The sequence below is a fragment of the Lycorma delicatula genome, chromosome 5 (assembly GCF_047948215.1).
Source record: "Lycorma delicatula isolate Av1 chromosome 5, ASM4794821v1, whole genome shotgun sequence".
In the NCBI taxonomy this organism is placed as follows: Eukaryota; Metazoa; Arthropoda; class Insecta; order Hemiptera; family Fulgoridae; genus Lycorma; species Lycorma delicatula.
This window is the reverse complement of record NC_134459.1, coordinates 86,711,413-86,734,018: the sequence shown is the minus strand read 5'-3', so window position 1 is coordinate 86,734,018 and position 22,606 is coordinate 86,711,413. Positions and strand designations below refer to the sequence as shown.

At 28.8% G+C, this 22,606-nt stretch overlaps 1 protein-coding gene across 1 annotated transcript in view; it reads right to left on the bottom strand.

Annotated features, from left to right (window-relative positions):
- Window positions 1-22,606, bottom strand: part of LOC142325158 (atrial natriuretic peptide receptor 1) — a 1,463,037-nt gene that overhangs the window by 664,834 nt on the left and 775,597 nt on the right. Inside the window, exon 8 of the mRNA XM_075366562.1 lies at window positions 6,711-6,843. Within this exon, the coding sequence (XP_075222677.1) occupies window positions 6,711-6,843 (133 nt within the window). The remainder of the gene's footprint in view (window positions 1-6,710; window positions 6,844-22,606) is intronic.

Genomic DNA, 22,606 nt, shown 5'->3' with positions numbered 1-22,606 from the left:
GTAACGACTTAACAATGGAACCCATTCCAGTTTAGTAACAATATTAATTGCTACTAAAGTTACTATTAGTAACAGTATTAAAACACTAATTGTTCCTGGTTTTTCTTAATTAATTTCACTATTATCATTTAAATTTTCATTATTCTTTTTCGTTACTTCTTACGTATTATTTTTAATTTAACATTGTTATAGTTACTGTTTGTAATTAATTTCAATAAAAGTTTTCATATAAAAATTATCTACAGATTTATCTCTTACTTCAATCGAAGTATATTTTTATTTTTTATTTAGCATGGAATGTGATTTTTTTTCGGAATCTATTTTTTTATAAAATATTTCTCTTCCAAGCACACGCAGATATTAATGAGCTTCGATGTCGTAAATCCATCTAAGTTTGAAACATTAAAACTTTAAATACTTCTAAATACCTTTAAATCGCTTTAGAAAAATTTTATTGAATTCATGTCGTCTGTTGATAAGTTATCGAACAAGAAATAATTAAAAATATATCACACTCTATACGAGGGCAGTACGGAAAGTTCTCTGCCTAAGACGTTTTTTAACGTAGGTATTTTAAAATTTGATACATTTAGACCAACGACATTCCAACTTTTTAATATCTCACTATAATGCGATTTGTCCAACTGTGAAAAATAAACTTTGGCCTCATCATTTGAAATGAATTTTCGTCCAGGTTACATTTCTTCAAGTTTAGGAAGAGAAGTAATTGCTGGAATCCAAATCCAACTAATAGGGAGAATTTAGAAGTACTTCGAAGCGTAGGTCATAGATTTTTACAGCAAAAATCCGAAACCTGTTTGTACAGGCGCATTATCGTGGTAAAAGAGCTCTTTCTCTTTAACCAGATGTGTTTATTCTGAATAGCACATCCTTCAATCTGTCCAGAAATGAAGAGGTGATGGCTTCTGGCTTTTTCAACGCAACCACGAAAACTTTAGCCATGACTTTTCCTGCAGATAGAACATTTTTCGATTTCTTTTACACACTTTACCTAAGCCCTGCCTAGTATTGAATCTATCTTTCATCTCCTAATAAAAATGACGAAGAAACTTAATGGAATCGAGTTTAAATATGCTTAAACAATCTTGTTGACGTGTTCAATCGAATGCGTTTTTGGTCGACAAACGCCGCACCCACATCCAACGCAAAGTTTTCTCATACTCAAAATATCCTTTATAATGAACCTTTATAACATTCTTTAAAACATCCAAGCTCAAGTTCCTTCAGTAGGTGACCATTAATACGGCATTGTGGATTTTTGTACCTATTTCTTCTGTCGTAGCAGTTTTTGAGTGTGTCGAAGGCTATCATCTTGAATGGATGAACGATATTTAAAATCAGTAATCCACTTTTTTAGCATTGAAATCGAAATGGAGTTCAACATTTATTGTGTGTTCATCGGGGATAAACCTTTCAAACAATTTTTTTTTTTTATAACAGATCGAATTCCAATTTTATCTATTATTTTACAAAAGAAATTCAAACTTGTTTACTTCACTCGATCACAACTTAGCGGTATGCCATTCAAACGGTCATTTTTTGACAAAGGTCAAAGTCATTTAGTCATACTTGTGCTAACTCTGTGTCAGGGCGAAAACTTTTCGAACGGCCTTGTATTCCAAATGCCCAAAGTTTAAAGGTAAATAAAAAAATTATTCATAAAAAAAATCTTACCGCTACAAGATACGAAATAACGAAAAAAATAAACCCAAAACTCTAATATATTAATCGAAAACTAATAGTATATATCTAGCGATTGTATTGTACACGAGTACATAAGTCGTGTACAAATAAAAATAACAAAGTTTATTTATTATTTTTTTTATTTTTCTCATTATTCAATTACGTCACTATTTCTAGAAAATTATTCGATTTTAAGAGAACAATAATGTCTATAAAATAGAAATTCCAACTTTGTTAAAAAAAAAAATACAAATAAAAAAACATTTTGAAATATTTAAAATAAATTAATAAAAAAATCAATGCATTATTCAAAGAATTTGTAATTCTAACAACTTCATTATATTCTCACTACAGAAAACCCCTACGCAAAATTAAAAAAACTAACAAAAACATAATGCAGTTACTGTTTGAGAATTTCTTTTTATCTGGAATTTCAATTTCTAAACGTAAATGTGGTTTCTACGTAAATAAAATTAGATTACTTAAATATTAGTATATGTATTACTTTTCTCAGTAAATTTTACAAAATTAAAACTATATTTAAAAATAAAATTTTTAAAATAGTTTTAAATTATATATATAAATCTCTCATTCCATAAATATTTTATTTACTGTTTATTTTATATTGATTACTTTGTTTCAATTTATTCTCTGATTTAAAAAAAAAAAAAAATTTCCCAGAAGAGTTTTGACTGAGATAGATGATTGACTGAGATAGTTAATCATCTATAAACTGTTATTTCTCACTTCAAATATAATTTAAGTATATATATATTTGTATAAAAGGTTACTATTTACAATTTAAAAACAAAGTTCTTAGAAGGTATTTCCTTGCTGATGAACCAATAATCAAAAATTTAAAACTCATTCATTTAACTAATTTAACCTTATTAAAAAGAAATAATTAAGTAACATTTATTATAATAAGCATAAGTAGACTGAGTGTTAATCAGCATCGAGCATCGTAATTAAGTAACACCGGACACGATAATTAAAAGAATGCAATCGTTTATTTAAACTGTGCACTACAGGCTTACTCCAGTAATTTTGAGTAACATAGGGTCGTAAAACTTCAGCGCAATGCGTAAAAAATCTGGGAAACGTAAAGAAAAAATTATTCTAGCTAACTGAAATGGCACAAAATTTATGAAATTAACTTATTTACCTTGTACTGATTTAGATTTAAATTACGAATAAGAACTCTTGACTTCAGAAATTCCTCAAGTTTATAATTTTAATATGGAATTATTTGTTTTTTTTTTTTTAATATAAGTAACTATAAATAAAATTGAAAAAAAAGAAAAATATAAGAAATCCGGCGATGAAAGAGTTATGAAAAATAAGGACATTTTACACAGCAGGTTCTCGAAGAAAACTTCGACCTTACAATATTTTTATCCTTATTGCGGCGCGCCCTGGGGATGTGGAATAATTATATACGTGTTATGTCTTCTTCAAAGCTTTATCCATGAAATCATCAAGAAATAATCTTTATAAACCAAATCTATTAAAGACAATAAACTTTATCTTATTAACGGTCTGTTAACATCCTTGGATCTTCATCGTTTGTATCACCTAAAGCATTTATGGTGTTACTCAATTTTTTTTATAGTAATACTTAGGTGGCACAACAGTACTGAATAATATTCAGTAGGTTATCGGTTAAAAAACATTTTTCATTCAGAAAATTTCCCACTAAATAATTGAATAATTTTAAATTTTTAGTTTTTTATTATATAATAAAATTTAAATTCCATTGAAGTAATGTTTATTAAAGATATACAAACAATAAATCTTTTCGAATTTCACATGTACATAAAATAGGGAGATATTATGAAAGATTAAGTAAGAAACTTTAGGTTTTCCATCAGAATCACCATTTATTTTGATATTACAATGTTAAATTTAAATATAGTACTTAACCTACCGGGCTAGACCAGTGGTTTACTTGTAAAAAATAAGTTGTTTAACAGCTGACTTTCGAAGTTGAAGTTTATGAAGTTCAAATCCTAGTAAACGTTAACTGCTTTTATATGGATTTGAATACTAGACAGTGAATATCGGTGTAATCCACCGGGTTGGTCTAGTGGTAAACTCGTCATAGCAAATCAGCTGATTTCAAAGTCAAGAGTTCTAAGGTTTACTAGTAAAGGCAGTAGCTACTTTTATACGGATCTGAATATACTACATCGTGGATACTGGTGTTTTTTGGGGGTTGGGTTTCAATTAGCCTCACCTCTCAGAAGTGGTCGACTGAGACTGTACATGACTACACTTTATTTACATTTATTCATACTTTTTTTCCTGTTTAGCCTCCGGTAATTATCTTTCAGATAATACTTCAGAGGATGAATGAGTATGATATGTATGAGTGTAAATGAAGTGTAGTCTTGTACAGTCTCATTTCGACCATTCCTGAGATGTGTGGTTAATTGAAACCCAACCACCAAAGAACATCGGTATCCACGATCTAGTGTTAAGATCCGTGTAAAAATGACTGCCTTTACTAGAACTTGAACGTTGGAATTCTCGACTACAAAATCAGCTGATTTGGGAAAACGCGTTCACCACTAGACCAACCCGGTGGGTTCATCCTCATTCAACCACTAAAATAATACCTTACGGTGGTTCCGGAGGCTAAATAAAAAAATAGAGAGTGGGTGGAAGTGTAATTTAGGAGAGAGGGTTCAATTAATCATACGTCTCCGGAATGGTCGGCCTGAGTAGTTGAAATAAATTTCAACTACACTTTACACTTTAGAAAAATAGATAATAAATATATAGTACTTATAATTGAAATAGAAAAAAATCCGTTTCGGCAGGTCGGAAAGCGGAGGTAGATTTTACTGGTGCTAAGTAGGGGATAAAAAAGATTTCCACCTTAAAATTAAGAAAAACTTCAAATTTACTCAATATGACAATGGTTGCATGTGAAAGAAGTTTCACATATTTCGCTTATGACAAACCCCATCATCTACAATTCCAGCAACATTTTGGTTATCCCTTGCCGTAGGTTGGTCATATGAAAAATTGTTCCAGACAAAAGTTTTAGGTAATTTTTAGAGGAATAAGAACCACTTTAAACCGATTCGATACTGTGACTATTAAGGGAGGTATGACTTTTTTGTCTTTGAAACCCCATTTTTTCCACCCATTGGGCCAGTGGTTGGTCCACTGGAAAAAAATTTACTTAGATAAATTTTAGACTCTTATCCAAAGAATAGCAGGCACTTTAAACTAATTAAATATTTTACTTGATAAGAAAGTTGTAGCGATATTTTGTTGTTGTTTTTTTCCAAAAGAGCCCCCCCCATGCCTCGATTTTACCAATTAACGAACTTGACCGAGAGTTTTGGTCGTTATATTTGATGTATCAATTGATTGACCCAAAATTATGGCCGTTATCGTGTCCATAAGAAAGTGAAATATATATATATATTTTTTTTTTAAATTTATTTATAAACGTATATATAAACTTTTGAACTGACGGTGGTTTTGGGGTCTGGGGGATGTGAAATGCGAAGATATGTCAAAATTTTCCAAAAGTCGAATCATGGTACCCATTACCACAGATAGCTTTCTTATGAAATCTCCCTAATTTACGTAACATTATCGAAATTTCTGAAACAAACGGTTATTTTAAACTGTCAATAAGCTTAATCATATTTAAATTTATTTTATTTTTATTTATTTATTCATTTTTTTGTTTCAGCATTAAAAATAACATTTTTCTTTATGCCTTCTGTATTGATTAACAGAAATTTTTCCGTTATCGCCTCACACTATAGTAATACTTGGCAGTACATTTTGTCACAATTTAATTTATATTCAGCTCAAAATTATAGTTTAATTAAAACGATAATAGAAAACTAACTTACAAAATAGACTTGATGATTTTCATCAATGAGAATCCACGGTGAAATTTTTGTTAATCTACATAATAAAATGATATAAACCAGAATTAATGACATAAAATATGTGAAAGTTACCGATCTAAACCTCATTCAGTTTTAAGAATATCATTTGAACTGAATTCATCTGAAAATATCTAGTTGGTAATGAATGAACGAGCACAATACAGGTTACTTTTAAATAGCATAGAGTAGGTTCTGCGAGAGAAATCGACAGCACGTTTCTGTAGATCGGAAAAAATACAAAAACTTACATGTAAAAAAAATTCAATATTTTTTTTAATGACACTTAGATTATAAAAACCAGAATACAGTCCAATTCACTAAAAACGTTATAATGAGAGATAGAGACTATAACGACTGCGCGGTTGGGGTATTAATCCATAACAGTCAGCATTATTATTGTATGATAATAAAAATAAACAAAACAATTTATATTATTATAAATTTCACAAATTATAACAAAAATTCTATTGTCAACGATTAACAACAATTAACACAGCTATTAGATTACGATTCTTAACGTTGCGTCGATATCGAAGAAATTGACCGTGCTGGCTCACTGAAGTAAGCCCGCACTTACCTACTTACTATACTACCTACTACACCACCTTCGGCCACAGCCACCTAGGGTATTTTAAAATGTTTATTTCTTCTGATTAATTCACTACTAACCTCAAAGCTTGAGAATTATGATTAGGATACTTATTACTCTAGAACATAAAAAATCCCAAATTCGAATCTAAAAACAAACTTATCAGTTAAAAGACAAATTGTATTTAAATCATACACCATTCTCTAAACAATAAATCTGTTAAATAAAAAAAAAATGATACATTAGAATCTACTTGTAATTTTGAGGTTATAAGTTGCTAAAATTATTTCTTGGTAATTCATACGCTTTAGTGTGGATGGCTTTTACTTTTGGATTTAACAAAGTTTTACTAAATTTGAGTAAAAGGATTTTAATGGATACCTTCTATTTCTCTAAACCTCCAGATACTTAATTTAAAAAAAAAATATTTTAGAAAAACGAACTAAATAATCAAATAAATATATTTTAATTTTCTATAAATAGATACTAATATTACTCACTTCGGCAGAGTGTACCATCAAATCCACAGAGTGGAGTATCGGGTGGCGGACTCAGTCGACCTCCAGCCCAGTGAATACTAGTTGAAGGAACATACTCCAAAGCATGTTTTACTCCAATATAATTTGCCACAATCTGAAAACAAAAATATAATTAAATAGCAATAAACTGCAAAACTAGTTTAATGAGGTGTGTATGTCCCTAAGCATCTATAAATACGTATATTAGAGTAACTCAGTTTCAGACATCAGAAAGAAATTAATATCGGATACAGTATATTTTAGAGCTTATGAATAAACAGTAATAAAAATGCAAAGGGAAATTAAAATCACTCTCAATAAATAAATTTCGACGAAAATAATTAAAATATTATATTTAAATAAAGATTAGAAACATTTAGTACATTTTTTTTTTAATTTCTGGTACTCCGAACCAGAAGGCGTAAACATTCCGGTACTATGATGAATTAATTCATCAGTCAGAAACAAAAAAAACCTTTGTCGCAGTAAGTGCGTCAGGACGGTTATTCTTGAAAACGTTACCAAAATCCCAGTTTTGCTTTTAACATCGGTTCCTATAAACAGATTCGCTTAAAAATCAATAAAATTCTATTTCCAATAGGTTTACATTAACCCACCAATTTCCTCAAAATTAGTTAAGATTTTGTATCCGGGAGAGCAGTTGAAAAGATCTTATTCATACATACATACCACCAATTCCAAATTATATAGAAATTTGCTAAAAAAAATGGTATAGTATGAATTTGTACATGAAACTGAGCACAATTCACTTAACTGATGTAAATGTGTCATTGAAAAATGAAATATTAATTTTAATAAAATTTTGATCCTTCTTATTAACGAACTGACAAAAATTGTTACATCTTCTAAAGTTCTGTAAAACTAAAACATGTTATACAAAAAAAAAAATCGTTAATTTTCTTAGAGTATAAAACATTATATAACAAATAATTTATTAGTAACTTATTAATTAAAAATGAGTATATTATCTGCTGTTTTAGAATTATCTGTCCCAGAGTTTCTAATGACTGTAAAGCATGCAAAGTATCTTAGGTATAAGTAGCACCAGTTTGAGTTGCTTTCTCTAAGAGTAATAACATCAACTATACAGCCAGGTCTATGATGAACAGAATGAAGATGTCACTTATAGGCTCATTATTACCTACATTTCGATAAGCTTGACATACTGATATCAAATTGGATAATATTTGGCTAATAAAGAAAGTAACCGGAAACAACTTCCTCTTCATTTTTATTTCCTTAGACAAAGTTAAGAAAGTATTGTGATCGCGAAAAATGTCGGTTATCGAATTTCAACGGAAATATCGATTTTGACCATCCATGAATACATTTTGACTAGTTCCGGCGCGACGTCTGTATGTTCGTATGTATGTATGTACGTACGTATGTATCTCGCATAACTCTAAAACGATTAGCCGTAGGATGTTGAAACTTTGGAACTTGGACTGTTGTAACATCTAGTTGCGCACCTCCCGTTTTGATGGCAGCAGACTGAACCAAAAGTGTCCAAAAAAGCCCAAAATCCAAAACATTTGGATTTTGGACGTTTTCTTAACTGCAATAATAAGCCCTCATTGAGAGCTTTAAACGGTATATCATAATTGGTACTTATTTTCATTGGTTTCAGAGTTATAGTCAAAAAAAAAAAAATGAAATGTTAGTTAATGAAATATTTTTATCTTACAACGAGAGGGCACATAGGTTCGAATCAGAGTTCATCTCCTTTTTTATTAATTTTTAATTTAAATATATTGATTTATTAATAATTATTAACCTCTGATTATAAAAAAAGTTTTATAATAAATAATAATTCAATAATAACAATAAAAAAAATATGAAAAATATCAGAAGTTAAATTTTCATGTACTTATCATTTAAAAAAAAAAATGTGTTTAGGTAATTTAATAGGCGTACAAGTAAGTCATGTGGTGTCCCCATCAGATTTGGTAAAACATTTGATTATTCATTTTTGTTTGCATTTTGTTCATGGATACATCATAATAATTTAAAAAAAACATATTATTAGATAGATATAAGACATTTAAAGAGTAATAAAGGCACTTTTACTGTATCCTAATATTTCTGGTAAGATTGTTGAATTAAAAATTGTATAAATGTATAATGTCAATAAAAACTAATATTTCAGCAATTTTGTAACTTTCCACTTTATTAAAGAATTGGAGGATCGTATCTCACTTTCAAATGAAATAAGTTTAGATGAAATGCAGAAAAAAATGTATATTTGCTATTTAATAGGCGTACAAGGAAGGCATAGGAAGGAAGTCGTACAAGGATGTGGTGTCCACATCAGATTTTTTTTAAACCCGGCATGGTACACATTTTATTCTTATAGAAGAATATGCTACATTTTAGGAGAACTTCTGACTCATGTGATGTGGCCTGCAACCGTTTGTTGATTGGTTATACCCGTTCGGTTTTAACGGTTAAAATACTAACTTACTAAATTACTCGTATACATGTAACCGACGTAAAACGTGTTTAACAGATTAGTCATATCTTTATTATGTGATACGATATGCTCTTTTATATTGATTGAAAGGGATCTGTATTATTTTTGGAAAAATTAATGACTAAAATACCGTAGTGTCTTTAAAGAAAATATTAACATCAATGATTTTATGAAAAAATTCGTAAAATTTCAAGTAACATAATTCCGATGTTGTACATTAACACAAATTTTATAAAATAACTACTTTATTCATTTAGAAAATTGTAAGAAATCAAATTTAAAACGAACGTACTCCATAAAAGTTGCAAATAATAAAACTATGTTAAAAGGGTAGAAAAGTAAAAAAAAAAAAAGGTTGTATAACGATAAAATACATGGGAATGTTTTTATATGTTTATACATAAATACGAATAAAAATAAAAGAAATGAGGATTGGTAACACGAATGAAATGGATATTGAAGTTAAAGCAATAAAATAATGCTGAAATTATTGTAAATTAGGTTAAATTGCTGATGGTTAACAATAGAAGTGAATATCTGCAAAAAAAGTCGATAATAGGAATGACAAAAGAGGCAATCAAAAATGAGGAAATTTGTTGCCTCGAAGAAAGATGAAGGTTATTTGAGTATGTGGTATATACATAAGAATGACTGTTTACTGAAGTATCACAATCTTCGACACTATTAAAGAAAATAGTGATTGGTACGTTATACTCTTTCAAAATGGGGTTATGAGAAGATTTTTTAAGACCGGAATGAACGAACAAACTTTCAAATGAAGACGTGATAAGCAGAATAGCTGAGAAAAGGACTCTGATATATCTATACTATTATATAAAGAAGAACAGGGTGTTTGTTCGGAATAAACAAAAAACTACTCAATCAACTGCAAACAAATTTTTACCCATGTTTCCTGGCCTAACTGAGAAGGTTTTTAGATATATTTCATCTCGAAAAAAAAAATATATGTAGTAGTGGAAATTTTCCGGTTGAAGCACAATGAATGAATTGAATTAATGAACTAATAAATTGAACTAATTGAGTTAATAAAAGCACTGTGAGTCTTTATCACTGTGTGAGCTGGGTTTGAACTGAATGAATGGATTAAATCGAGTGAATAATATTACAAAAATAGTAGAATTAAAAAACGAGGTACACCTGAGGCGCTGTTTTGGGAGGTGTAATGGGGTGCTTTTATATAATATCTCTGCAAACCATCGTCCGATCTCAAAATTCAACCGGAGTATTTGTTAGTAGCTTGAAGGCTAACATTTGCATGCATCAAGTATACTCTCACAGTTACTCACAGTTATTCGTAAATTTATATATATAAATATAAAGTTTGTCAGTTTGTTTGTTATCGCATCACGCGAGAATCAACCGACCTATTACTTTCAAATTTGCAGGATACATTCGTTCCTTCCCAGGAAAGTCACCGACCGAAGTGAAGTTGTAAATTAAAGATATTCATTAAGGAAAAAGTAAATTAATCCTTTTACTTCATTATTATATTTCTGCCATGGCAAAGAAATAAGTTACGAATTTTTCGTCGTCGAGGGTGCGTGTACTTTAGTTACCTACTAACTTTTCCTTTTGACGACCTTTGATTATTCTATCTTTTGTAATTTCTAATTATTATTTATCATTATTATTCTCAAAACCGTGAGGATAACGTACAATGGGGGGTTCTAGAGGGTGTAGCCCTCTGGGTAGGTGGGAATGGCGACCGAAGCAAGCTCTGCGGTGTCCAGGGCGCCGCTCCCCCTGAAAAATTGGGAATGGCGAGCGAAATGAGCTCTGCGGCCATGGGATAGACCTTTGCCCCCGAGAAGCCTCTGAGTTGGCTCCGAGATTCCCCTGGGCTGACCTGAGCCTCGAGGTTCTGGCAAGACGAGCCGGCTATATATATATATATATATATAGAGAGAGAGAGAGAGAGAGAGAGAGAGAGAGAGTGAATGAGTAAAACTGAGAAAATAGATGTGAAATACTTTAAGAAGAAATAATTTTTTATAGATTTTGCGTAAAAGTAACGTAAATGAAAAAATAAAATGATAAAAAAGATAAATTCGACTCTCGACTCGAGATATGAAGGAAAGCAGGTGTGACCTTCAACAGGAGGGCAGAAAATAGAATTCGCTTTAAGTAGTGATTATATCGGCAACTTAGATAAGCATTTTTGTTAATCCAGGATGTCATAATTGTCATTCACTTTACTTGTCATTTCAAAACAGATTATAAATTATTCCATATGCTTACTAAGAGTGGGTTAGCCACCATCCATCTTTGGAAGTCCATATCCCCAATTCTACTCGCAAAAATAATAATTGTTATTGTTAAATTATGATAATAATTTAAAGAAAATAAATATTCTTATTAGTATACTGTAATTTCTTTGAAAGTTATACTTTCATTGCATTTTTACGTTTTAAATATAGACTCCATACCAATCATGTTGCTACTGGTCGGCGTCGGAATTCCTTTAAATAGTCATGTGACCTTAATATAAAAAGGTTTTACTCTATTAAAAAAATATAATTATTAAAAGAAGTCATTACTTTTCAAGAAATTAATGAAAATCACAAAATTAGGCATAAAAAAAGATTTAACAAAACATTATTAAATCACTTAAGTACTTGATTTTAAAATCACTATTATGGATAGAAATGCACATAAATATGTTTTAAAATCATAGTTGATCTTTTACAGAAAGTATTTTTTTTGGTTTGATGATATCAACAGGTAAACTTAATGATTGTGCGTGTGATATGGAAATGGAATTTTGTAGCGTATGAAAACGCCATGCCTGACCGGGTTTTGGTCAAAGGCTCACAAATTATTAAAATTAATGATTTTTTGTAAGTCAAGATTTAAAAAAAAAGTACATTTTAAAATAATATCAATATTTTTGTTAAATATAAAATATCAAGATAACAAAGAATAAAGCTTTGAAACAAAATGAAGTAATAACTTAAGTAGCTGATCTCTGATGGGACCGAGATACGAAAGGGTAAATGTCATCGCAAGGAAAAAGAGAGAACATGTTATTATTTATTCTCCACTAAAATAAAGTCATAGGTATTAGAAAGCTTTAAAAAATAAACCCTAAAAAAAAATTACTTTGTTACTTTCTTTTTTTTATAGATAGATGTGTTTTTAACTTAATTACCGAATATTTCAGTTCTCTGTAATTAACTGAGAAGTAATCATTATCAACTGATATGTTTTAGATTAACGAATACTTCTTCAAATGAAATATAATTATCATAAAAAGAATTTTTATAAAAAAATAACTTTAAAAGGTAATAATTAGCTTTCCGAAAATCAAATAACGTCAATCAAACCATTATTTTAAAGCTCAGTTTCTTTTATTCAAAATTTTACCGAAACATGGGCAGAGTAACTTCAGTAGCGTTATAGCCACATGTATCATTTTAAAATTAAATTTTAATGATATCTTTTCAAAACTTTTACATTTTTTCTACACTTTGTAACATTGTGTAGTATATTTTACGAGTAAATAAAATTAAAAATTTTAAACAACCCACAACGAAAGAAACGTTAATTAAAAAAAAATATTAATTAGAAAGACTTAGATATAATCAAAAGCCGTTTTGAAGAACATATCTACTTCAGCGCCACCTGGCGGCTTATAAACGTAAAACTAATCTAGGAACCTGCTCTGAAGTAATACCTATGTAATGCAAAAAAACCCCATCAAAATCGGCCCAGCCATTTTAGAGAAACACATCTAATGCAACGCCCCCTGGTAGCCTGTAACCGTAAAACATGTCTACGGTTTTGGATTTTAAAAGCCGTAACACATGTCACCTGGTCTGCAGTGATACCTATGGAATGTAAAAACCTCATCGAAATCGGCCCAGTAGTTTTTGAGGAAAATGGTAAAACACACGAATCTTACCCCAAACGCATAAAAGTTTTGAATTTCTATAATTTAAATTGGATTATCAGATAACATGAGATATGCTTTGTTGACTACATTACTTGTTTTTTATATTTTTTCGTGAAAAATATTTTTCTGATATAAATTTAATCTTCGTAAGACTAGTGAGATTGTAAATAGAAATTCAATTGTATATAATTATCATTCAATTTAAAGATAATTAAATATGAATTTTTAATTTTTACTTAATTAATTATAATGATTATTTTATGTTATACGATAACAATTTTTATATAAAAGAAAATAAATTTTAAACGTTTTTATTTAATTTTTTCTTTTAATTTAATGGGTTTAAAAATGTTATAATCTAGTAAATGTTAAATCAAATATTGCTTTACTAAATGTGAAGTCACACCTTTATTCAATATTTTACTTTCTTTTTTTCTTCAGTCTCATCCAATATAACTTGAAATTTAGTTTAAGAAACAGAAGAAAAAAATTACTAAAAAATTAACTTTTAATATCTTCTAACTCTATTATTCAAACTTTTATAATTGATTTTTAGTTTACAAAAAAAGTGAACTTTTTTGAACCTCTTGAGTATTTTTAAAAGTTGTAATAAACTTATTTATTAATTACTTGGAGTTTTAATCCACTCACATTCAACTCTATCTCTTCCACGCACGCGCGCGAACAACATAATCTCTTTGTCTCACTCACTCTCTCGTAGAACTCATTAATTTAGAATAATTCTGTTGAAAATCTTGCTCTGTTAATTTACTTACACATAACTGGACTAATTACTGAGTAGTCCATGGAGATATTCATTCACGTTACACTATCATAAATTTCTCTCGCTAAAGTAAAAACTAAATTTAAAAAAATATTCTTATTTGTCCGATCTTATTCAGCGTCTAACCAAATAAAATGATAATCAATTCTCCTGATGTCTTCAACAAACACATTTCAGTCTTCATAACACTTTTTTGGATTTACTTTTTTTTGTAATCGAGATCACCAAGCAATTTAATTCCTCCAATAATTAATAGTAAGGCTGCTTTCATAAGTACATTCATCGGGTGAATAAATTTAGTTCACCCGTTCATACCCGGTTTAAATAGACCGACTATATTCCGTCAGTTCGGAACTACTGTCTATGTAAGCAATTCTATGATTTTCATTCTTAACAAATTTTTATTTAAATTACTAAATGCAAACGTTTCAGAAACTGAAACGTTTATTCAATAATTAATATAAAACATTAATTAACATTCCTGCAGTGCTTGATAAAATTTAGTTCAGAAATAATATGTACATATAATTGTTCTCAAACTTGTATGATTTTTAATCACTAAACATTGAAAAAATACCAACTATAAATTGATCTACGTGTAAGCGTTTTTTAAGTAAGTACTACTTAAAAAAAAATTATTGAAGTATAAATTTATTTAACAATAAACTATTAGTAATCGATCGGTAAATTAGCTTAGTTATTTCTTTTTAAGTGTATGGAAGAAATATTGAAGCGCCCAGAATTTTTCGCATTTAAGTGTTACTGTTATTGGATAATGATTAAAACTTTGGAATTTTATTTTATATTATTAATTTATTATTATTTTTATATAACAAACAACAACCAATAAAAAAATAAATAATACATATAAAACACTTTAAAATAAAAAAAACTGAACCTTATTAATTAAGGCCTAACCGAACTAATTACTCTGAAATTAAATATGTGTTACCATTTTTAAATTTAAAATTAATTTATAAAGATAATAGAAATATTTTTATTTAAAAAAAAAAACGTACGTACAACCGTGAAATATATTTTCATTCTATGCAACATAATATTGTAGCTTTTAATGCAATGGTTTACAGGATAAATCGGTGTCCACTTGGGATGGACGTTTGCCACAGGGAAGTGAATTTTATTAAAGATGTGTTGAGTTTAATGAGAAAAATACTGACAGTATACAGCAAAGAATCAACACAAAAAATATTTTTTAAAAATGTACAGAAAAGAATCGCAAAAAGAATACAAGAAAATTATCTTATTTCAGATAAACAGAGAAGGATAAAATAGGACAAGATAAAATATGGAAGAAAATGGCTCTATAATAGAAAGGTGGAACATATTTAAAAAATTATTCTTAACGTTATCAAGGCTGAGTTTAGTCATGGTAAAATACTAAAAAAAAAAATCTAATGTGGACACCGCCTGACTTCCTTGTACGCTTATTAAATTACATAAACACATTTTTGCTGCACTTCATTTAAACACATTTCATTTGAGAGTGAGATACGATCCTCGAATCCTTTAATAAAGTGGACAGTTACACAATTGCCAAAATGTTATTAGTTTTTATTAACATCTAATATTTATAGAATTATAAATTCAACAATCTTACCTGAAGTATTAGGATAAACTTAAAGTAGCTTTATTATTCATTAAATAAATAAAGCCTTATATCTATCTAATATTATTATTTAGAAAATATCAGATGTTTTTAATGTAATAAAATTGTATGTACTTTTAATTTTTTTTAAATGTAATTTAATAGGTATACAAGACAGTCATGTGCTGTCCACAACAATTTTTTAAATTTTTAAACCACAACTACAACAGAAATAAGATATCAATAAATAAGACAACATTATTTTTGAATAAACTAGAGGAAAAAAATATCTTTAGAAAATTTTACAGAGGCTTGATTTTTATGGTAGGAGCGTGAAGAAAACTTGAGATTATGTTATTACACAAGGCCCTACTTTACCAGTTGAATAGGACAACGTGAATTGTCCTCCTGCTATAGAAAATCTCGTTTCACCAAAACCCAGTACACGGAACAAGCAAGTACTTATTTTCTTTTACTACTGAAATTGTCAAGTTTACTTCTAAAATGTTTCTTCTCTCGCCATTTCATACTTTAGTCTCTTTTGTTTTTAAAAGGTAAAATCACGGAAATATCTTCAATATTATGAAAAGGTAATCTAAAAATTTCTACTACAAAATATAATTTGTACTTTTATGGTTGTAAGTTTTATATTAATTTGTAGTTCACAAATTTGTGTTTTTGTTAAGAAAAGTGCATGGCATGCGTGTGTGTGTGTGTGTGTGTGTGTGTGTGTGTGTGTGTGTGTGTGTGTGTGTGTGTGTGTGTGTGTGTGTGCGTGCGTGCACGCGCGCGCGATCCATAAAATATAATAAAAGACTTATAATATCGGTTTTAGTTTTTTAAAAGTTTAAGTAAAACATACATTATCGTCAACTTTTACACCATCTGAAATACGTTGTTAAAAGGAAATCTTTATATATATATTTCTTGTGTGCGTATGTATGAAAGTGAACTCCTAAACGGCTGGACTGATTTTGAGGAAATTTTGTGTGTGTGTTCAAGGGGATTCGAGAATGATTTAGATTCACAATTTGGTCCACTGGAAAATGTGTTTTTAATTCATTTTTTATTTATAAGTAGTTGTTGATTTTGGAATGTTTTACATTGGATCCGGCAGACTACACTACCATCGCAGTATCGAATATTCAATAATATTCTATTTTAATTTTAGTTTGTCCCGACAGTTGGTGCTGCAATCAAATTGAGAAAAATATTTCGTAATTTTGTGTTATTATTGTGTTACAAAAAATCGCGAGAAAACAGTTTTTTAATATATAAGAGGCTAATAAATCATATGGAAATGTAAACAAAGGAAAACCAATGCAATGCAAGATGGCCGCTGTCAAACACAACGACCAATCACAAAGAGCCCGTATGACCGTTGCCAATGTAAACAAAATCACAACTGATTAAGTAACAAGTAGGCTGCACTGCGATCGCGTATAGAATTGTGCGCGTATTGAGAAATATTATATTATTATTTATTGAAATAACGTTTTAAAGTGTAGTTAAAAAATTGTGCAAATTTGTAAGGTACAGTATTGAAGTAAAAATGTTTTTTTAATTTATTTATGTGTTGTGTATCTTGGGATGGTTAAGGTTCACAACTGGGTCCGGTAGACAGCGTGTGGGTCAGGTAGGCAGAGCTGCGATCGCGTTTTAGAAGTTTTTTTTTTTTTAATTTTTGGTTTATCAGTCAAACCCGGTAGTTGGTGCTGCGATCGGATTCTAGGAATTTATTTTATTTTGTTGCTTTTTCGCATATCAGTTACTTGCATCGTAGCTTAGTTGTTCTTAGATTAAAATTCGTATTTAGAGAATAGTATGAATTAAATCCGATAGATAGTGCTGTTCTAACAATTGGATTTATTTATATTCTGAATTTCTAAAGTTAAAGGTGAAATTTTATAAGGTTCCGTAATGTTTTGTAAGTTTTTTAATGTTCAGTATTAATTGTAATGATTTTGCATGCACAACACTTTTCGTTAAAAAATTATTTTCCACCGAATACTGTGATTAGAGAGTGGTGTGAATTAAATCCGATAGGTAGTGCTGTTGTTTTGCCATTTGGATTTATTTACATTCTGACCTTTATAAAATGAAAGGTTAAATTTTGTTAAATTGCTAATGTTCAGTTTTTTAAGGTTTTATGAAACTTTAAATTGTTGTCATTTAATCTGTGTGTATACTCAGATCTAGCAATAGCGAAGCATTGCCGATTCTGCTAGAATTGCGCGCTTATCTAGAATATTATATTATATTATTATTTATTGAAACAACGTTTTAAAGTTTAATTAAAAAATGTACATTGTGCAAATTTGTAAGGTCCAGTATTGAAGTGAGTATTTTACATGATTTTCATGAATTTTAATGATGTATACACGTGCATTCATTAACAATCAACTTAACCTACAAATATTAAATTGTCAGTTCTCATTTGATTCTATGCAACTTATGAAGTATTGAACGGCTCTTTGAAAATAAAAATTTAAGTTTGTAAAATAAATTATAACATTTACAAAATTAAAATATAAGTTACTTATAATATAGTTTAAAGTATATTTAAAAAATTCAATTTATAATGTTTTAACTGATTAATTTTATAAAAAGTTTTCTAAAATTATTTTTAATTTACAATTATCTAAAATTTGGTAAAATAGATGTTAAAATAAAGAATGAGAAAAATGATAAAAAAGTCTACCAAAATTTTAACTACGTTGCTTTTTTACAGTGCTTTAATTTTTTTATTAATTGATTAATAAAGCTGTTACATGGTTATGAAACATCAAAATTATTAAATAAAAAATAAAAAATATGTAGGAGGTACTTTTTTAGAATGATGTTAAGTGAAAATTAGTAGTAAGTTGGATGAAAATTTATTAATTACACTAATTATTAATTTTACGACGTTTCGATTTTTTAATTCAATTTTCATCGGACATCTCAATATTTAGTGAAAATAAATAGTAACCATACTACACATAATTAATCAATAAACCCATTACAATAATACAACAATCACAAACTCATAATAACATACTAATAGTCATTTTAATGAAATTTAGAACACATTCCTGCTAATTTTAACTATTGAGTTACTTATATTTATGTGTGCATTTATTACACAATAATCCCGCGTCAGGACAACGTCTGTCGGATCCGCTAGTACTTCTATAAAAAATCTTATTTGGACATTCTATACTCCTAATTAATTACATATTCACAATTTTTTAAAATAAAAAGTACATAAAATTTTATTTCATTAATAATTTCTGATATTTTAACATTTTAACAAAGGAGATGAAATCGGATTCGAATCGATGTACTTACTTACCCTTGTAAGACCAAAATATTTTATTAATTTAAATTTTATTATAAATTTTATATTAAATATTTTAACATAAATTTGTAACAAATGAAAATAAGTACCACTTTTGATAATAGTTGGAAAGCTTTCAATGAGGCCTTATTACTGCAGTCAAGAAAAAAAAAATAAAAAAAAATAGGATTTTGAGCTTTTTTAGACACTATTGGTTCAATCGATTGCAATAAAAAAAGGGAGGTGCACAACTATATGTTACAACAGTCGTAAATCCAAAATTTCAACATCCTACGGTACACACCTACATACAGACGTCACGCCGAAACTAGAAATTGGATTCAGGGATGGTCAAAATACATATTTCCGTTGAAATCTGAAAACTGAAATTTTTCAGGATTAAGGGTCACAATACATCCTTTACTTCGCACAAGGAAGTAATGAAACATACTTTTTTTGCTAAAAGATTAAAATCACTGTCGACTGGGAGAGTTCGTTAATTCCATGTAAAAAAGGAATACAAACAACAATCACATTTCATTATCTTATTAATCGATCATGGAATTTCTGTTAATTAACGACTAACAATAGTCATGAGAGGATTAACCGCAGATAAGAAACATTATGATTGAGGATTGTGTTTAAATATATTTAACCAATATATTAATCCAGTATTTTAACCGTGTTTTAATAATAAATTTACGTGCCAATTATTTGATTTTAATTAAAATATAATCTATTAATATAAATAAATTGACAAATAACAATTAGTTTATAAAAAAACAGCTACTAATGTAAATAAATTTATTTACTTCCCTTTAATTAATTGACACTCATTAGATACGAGGCCAAAATTCTCTGTTAAATGAACATTGGTTCTCGTAAGTTTTATTATTCCAGTGTTTAGTGTTATGTAAATATAGTTACTGATATTTTATCAATTAAACATGTATTATTTTCGGATGAGTTATTTTTAAGGAACATTTTGAAATTACTGGCATAAAATTACTGCAGTTATCGTGTCCACAAGAAAGTGAAATATATGTAAATGAATATATATACTTTTGAGCTGAAGTGCTTTTGGGGTCTGGTGGATGTGAAACGCGAAGCTATGTCAAAATTTTCCGGAAGTCAAATCATAGTACCCATTATAATAGGTAGCTTTGATACCTAGCTTTGATAGATAGCTTTGGTAGCTTTGAATGGGTAGGTTTGACCCATTTACAATACCTTAAAACTGGATAATTCATTCGGTTTGAAAAATAGATATTTTACATAAAAATAAAAATAATAATTTACTTTTAATTATTAAAGATCTTTACTGATTTTGAGTAAAAGTTAATTTAAAACCATGACCTCGTTTATATTAAACATCGGACCTTTAATAATTAAATAACGCATCATTATTTTCAAGTAATTTAAATATAAAGTGATGCGTTGATATTGAAGTGTAAGCTGCCCTATCCTATTCGTATTGTATTATAATATAATATTAAATTTAAAGTTGTTTTCATATTATAATTTATTATAACAGTGTCATTACACGTGTATTCGTTTTTTTTATTTATAAATTTTGTTTTTATAAGATAGGCATTTTTAATATTATTTTGTTCCATTAAATGAAATGTTTTATCTCTTTAATTTTTAAATAGCAAATGCAATAATATTTTTTATTACTTTAGACCGGAACACTCGTTTATAATTCTATTTTGTAATATGTCGACATTAGAATATAAATAATAAGAAATATATATATATATATATATATATATATATATATATATATATATATGTAACCTTTTACTTCAGGGTTATTATCTTTTTTTCTGTTTAGCCTCCGGAAATACCGTATGGTATTACTTCAGAGGATGAATGAGGATGACATATATGTATGTAAATGAAGTGTAGTTTTGTACAGTCTCAGGTCGACCAATCCTGAGATGTGTAATTAATTGAATTCCAACCACTAAAGAAAACTGGTAACCACTATCTAGTATTCAAATCCGTAAAAAGATTATTCTTGCCTTTAATAGGATTTGAACCTTAGAACTCTCGACTTCGAAATTAGCTGATTTGCGATGACGAGTTAACCACTAGACCAACCCGGTAGGTTTACCAATTAAGCCTCTTACTCTTCAAGATCTGCGAAATCGAATTGTTACAGCAGTGAATTCAATAACCAGGGACCAATTACCAATAAAAATAATTTTGGACCAATAAAATAATTAACTGCTACTGATAAATTTCGATTTTTACATCCTTGTACGAAGTAAAGAAAGTATTGTGATCGTAAAAAATTTCGATTTTCAGATTTCAACGGAAATTTCCATTTGACCATCACTGAATCCATTTTGACTATTTTCGGCGTGACGTCTGTACGTACGTATGTGCGTGTGTCTCTCGCATAACTCAAAAACCATTAGGCGTACAATGTTGAAATTTTGGATTTAGGACTTTGTAACATCTAATTATGCACCTCCCATTTTGATTGCAATAAACTTGACCAAAAGTGTCCAAAAAAACTCAAAATCCAAAACATTTGGATTTTAGAGTTTTTCTTAACTGCAGTAATAAGGCCTTATTGAGAGCGTCTCAACGATATATCATAAGTGGTATTTGTTTTCATTGGTTTCAGAGTTATAGCCAAATAAAATTTTAATTAATGAAATATTTGGCTCTAACAAGGGGAATCCGACTCATTTCCTTTTCTTTTCTTTTAATCAAAAATAAATAAAATTTTATTTGACTAATAACTTTTTCTCATATTTTTTTTTAATTGTTAATATTAAATTATTATTTATTTTAAAACATTTTTTACAATCAGAGGTTAATAATTATTAATAAATAAATATAATTATACAAAAAAAGAAGATTTCACCGGTGCTAAGGAGAGGATAAAAAAAAATTTCCACCTTACAGTTTAGAAAAACTTAAATTTTACTCAATACGATAACGGTAGCATGTGAAAAAAGTTTCACCTGTTTACCATACAACAAGCACCATCTTCTTACAACTCCAGCAACATTTTGGTCATAAGTAAGGGTTGGTCATATCAAAAATTGTTTCAGAGGTTTTAGGTAATGTTCAGAGGACTAATGACAATTTTAAATCGAATCGATACTGTGCCTATTAAGGGAGGTATGATTTTTTTTTGTCTTCGAAACCTCGTTTTTTCCATTCCCTGGGCCAATGGTTGGTGATATCAATAAAACTTTACTTACATACGTTTTAGGCCCTTATCCAGTGATCAGCAGAAACTTTAAACGAATTAGATATTTATTTTACTTAATAAGAAAGTTATAGCGATATTTTTTTTTCGATAAAGCCAACCCCCATGGTCCGATTTTGACCGGTAATGAACTCGACCGAGATTTTGCGACGATGTATTTTTAAGGAACAATTTGAAAGTGACTGGCGGAAAATTACGGCAGTTTTCGTGTCCACAAGAAAGTAAAAGTGAAATGTATATATAAACTTTTGAGCTGACAGTGGTTTTGGGTTCTGGAGGATGTGAAAGCAAAGCATTTGGATATGTCCAAATTTTCCGGAAGTCGAATCATGGTACCAATTATAATATAAGCTTTCTCATGAAATCTACCTAATAACTAACCTACAGGCAAATTGAAGTGAGGACAAATCCCAGTAGGAGTTATTAATAATATTTATTTACTTAAACAGGACAGTATCCTTTAGTATTACATTAACAAAAACACCCATCCATTATTTATCATTATTATATTATAAAATATATATTATAGTACCACT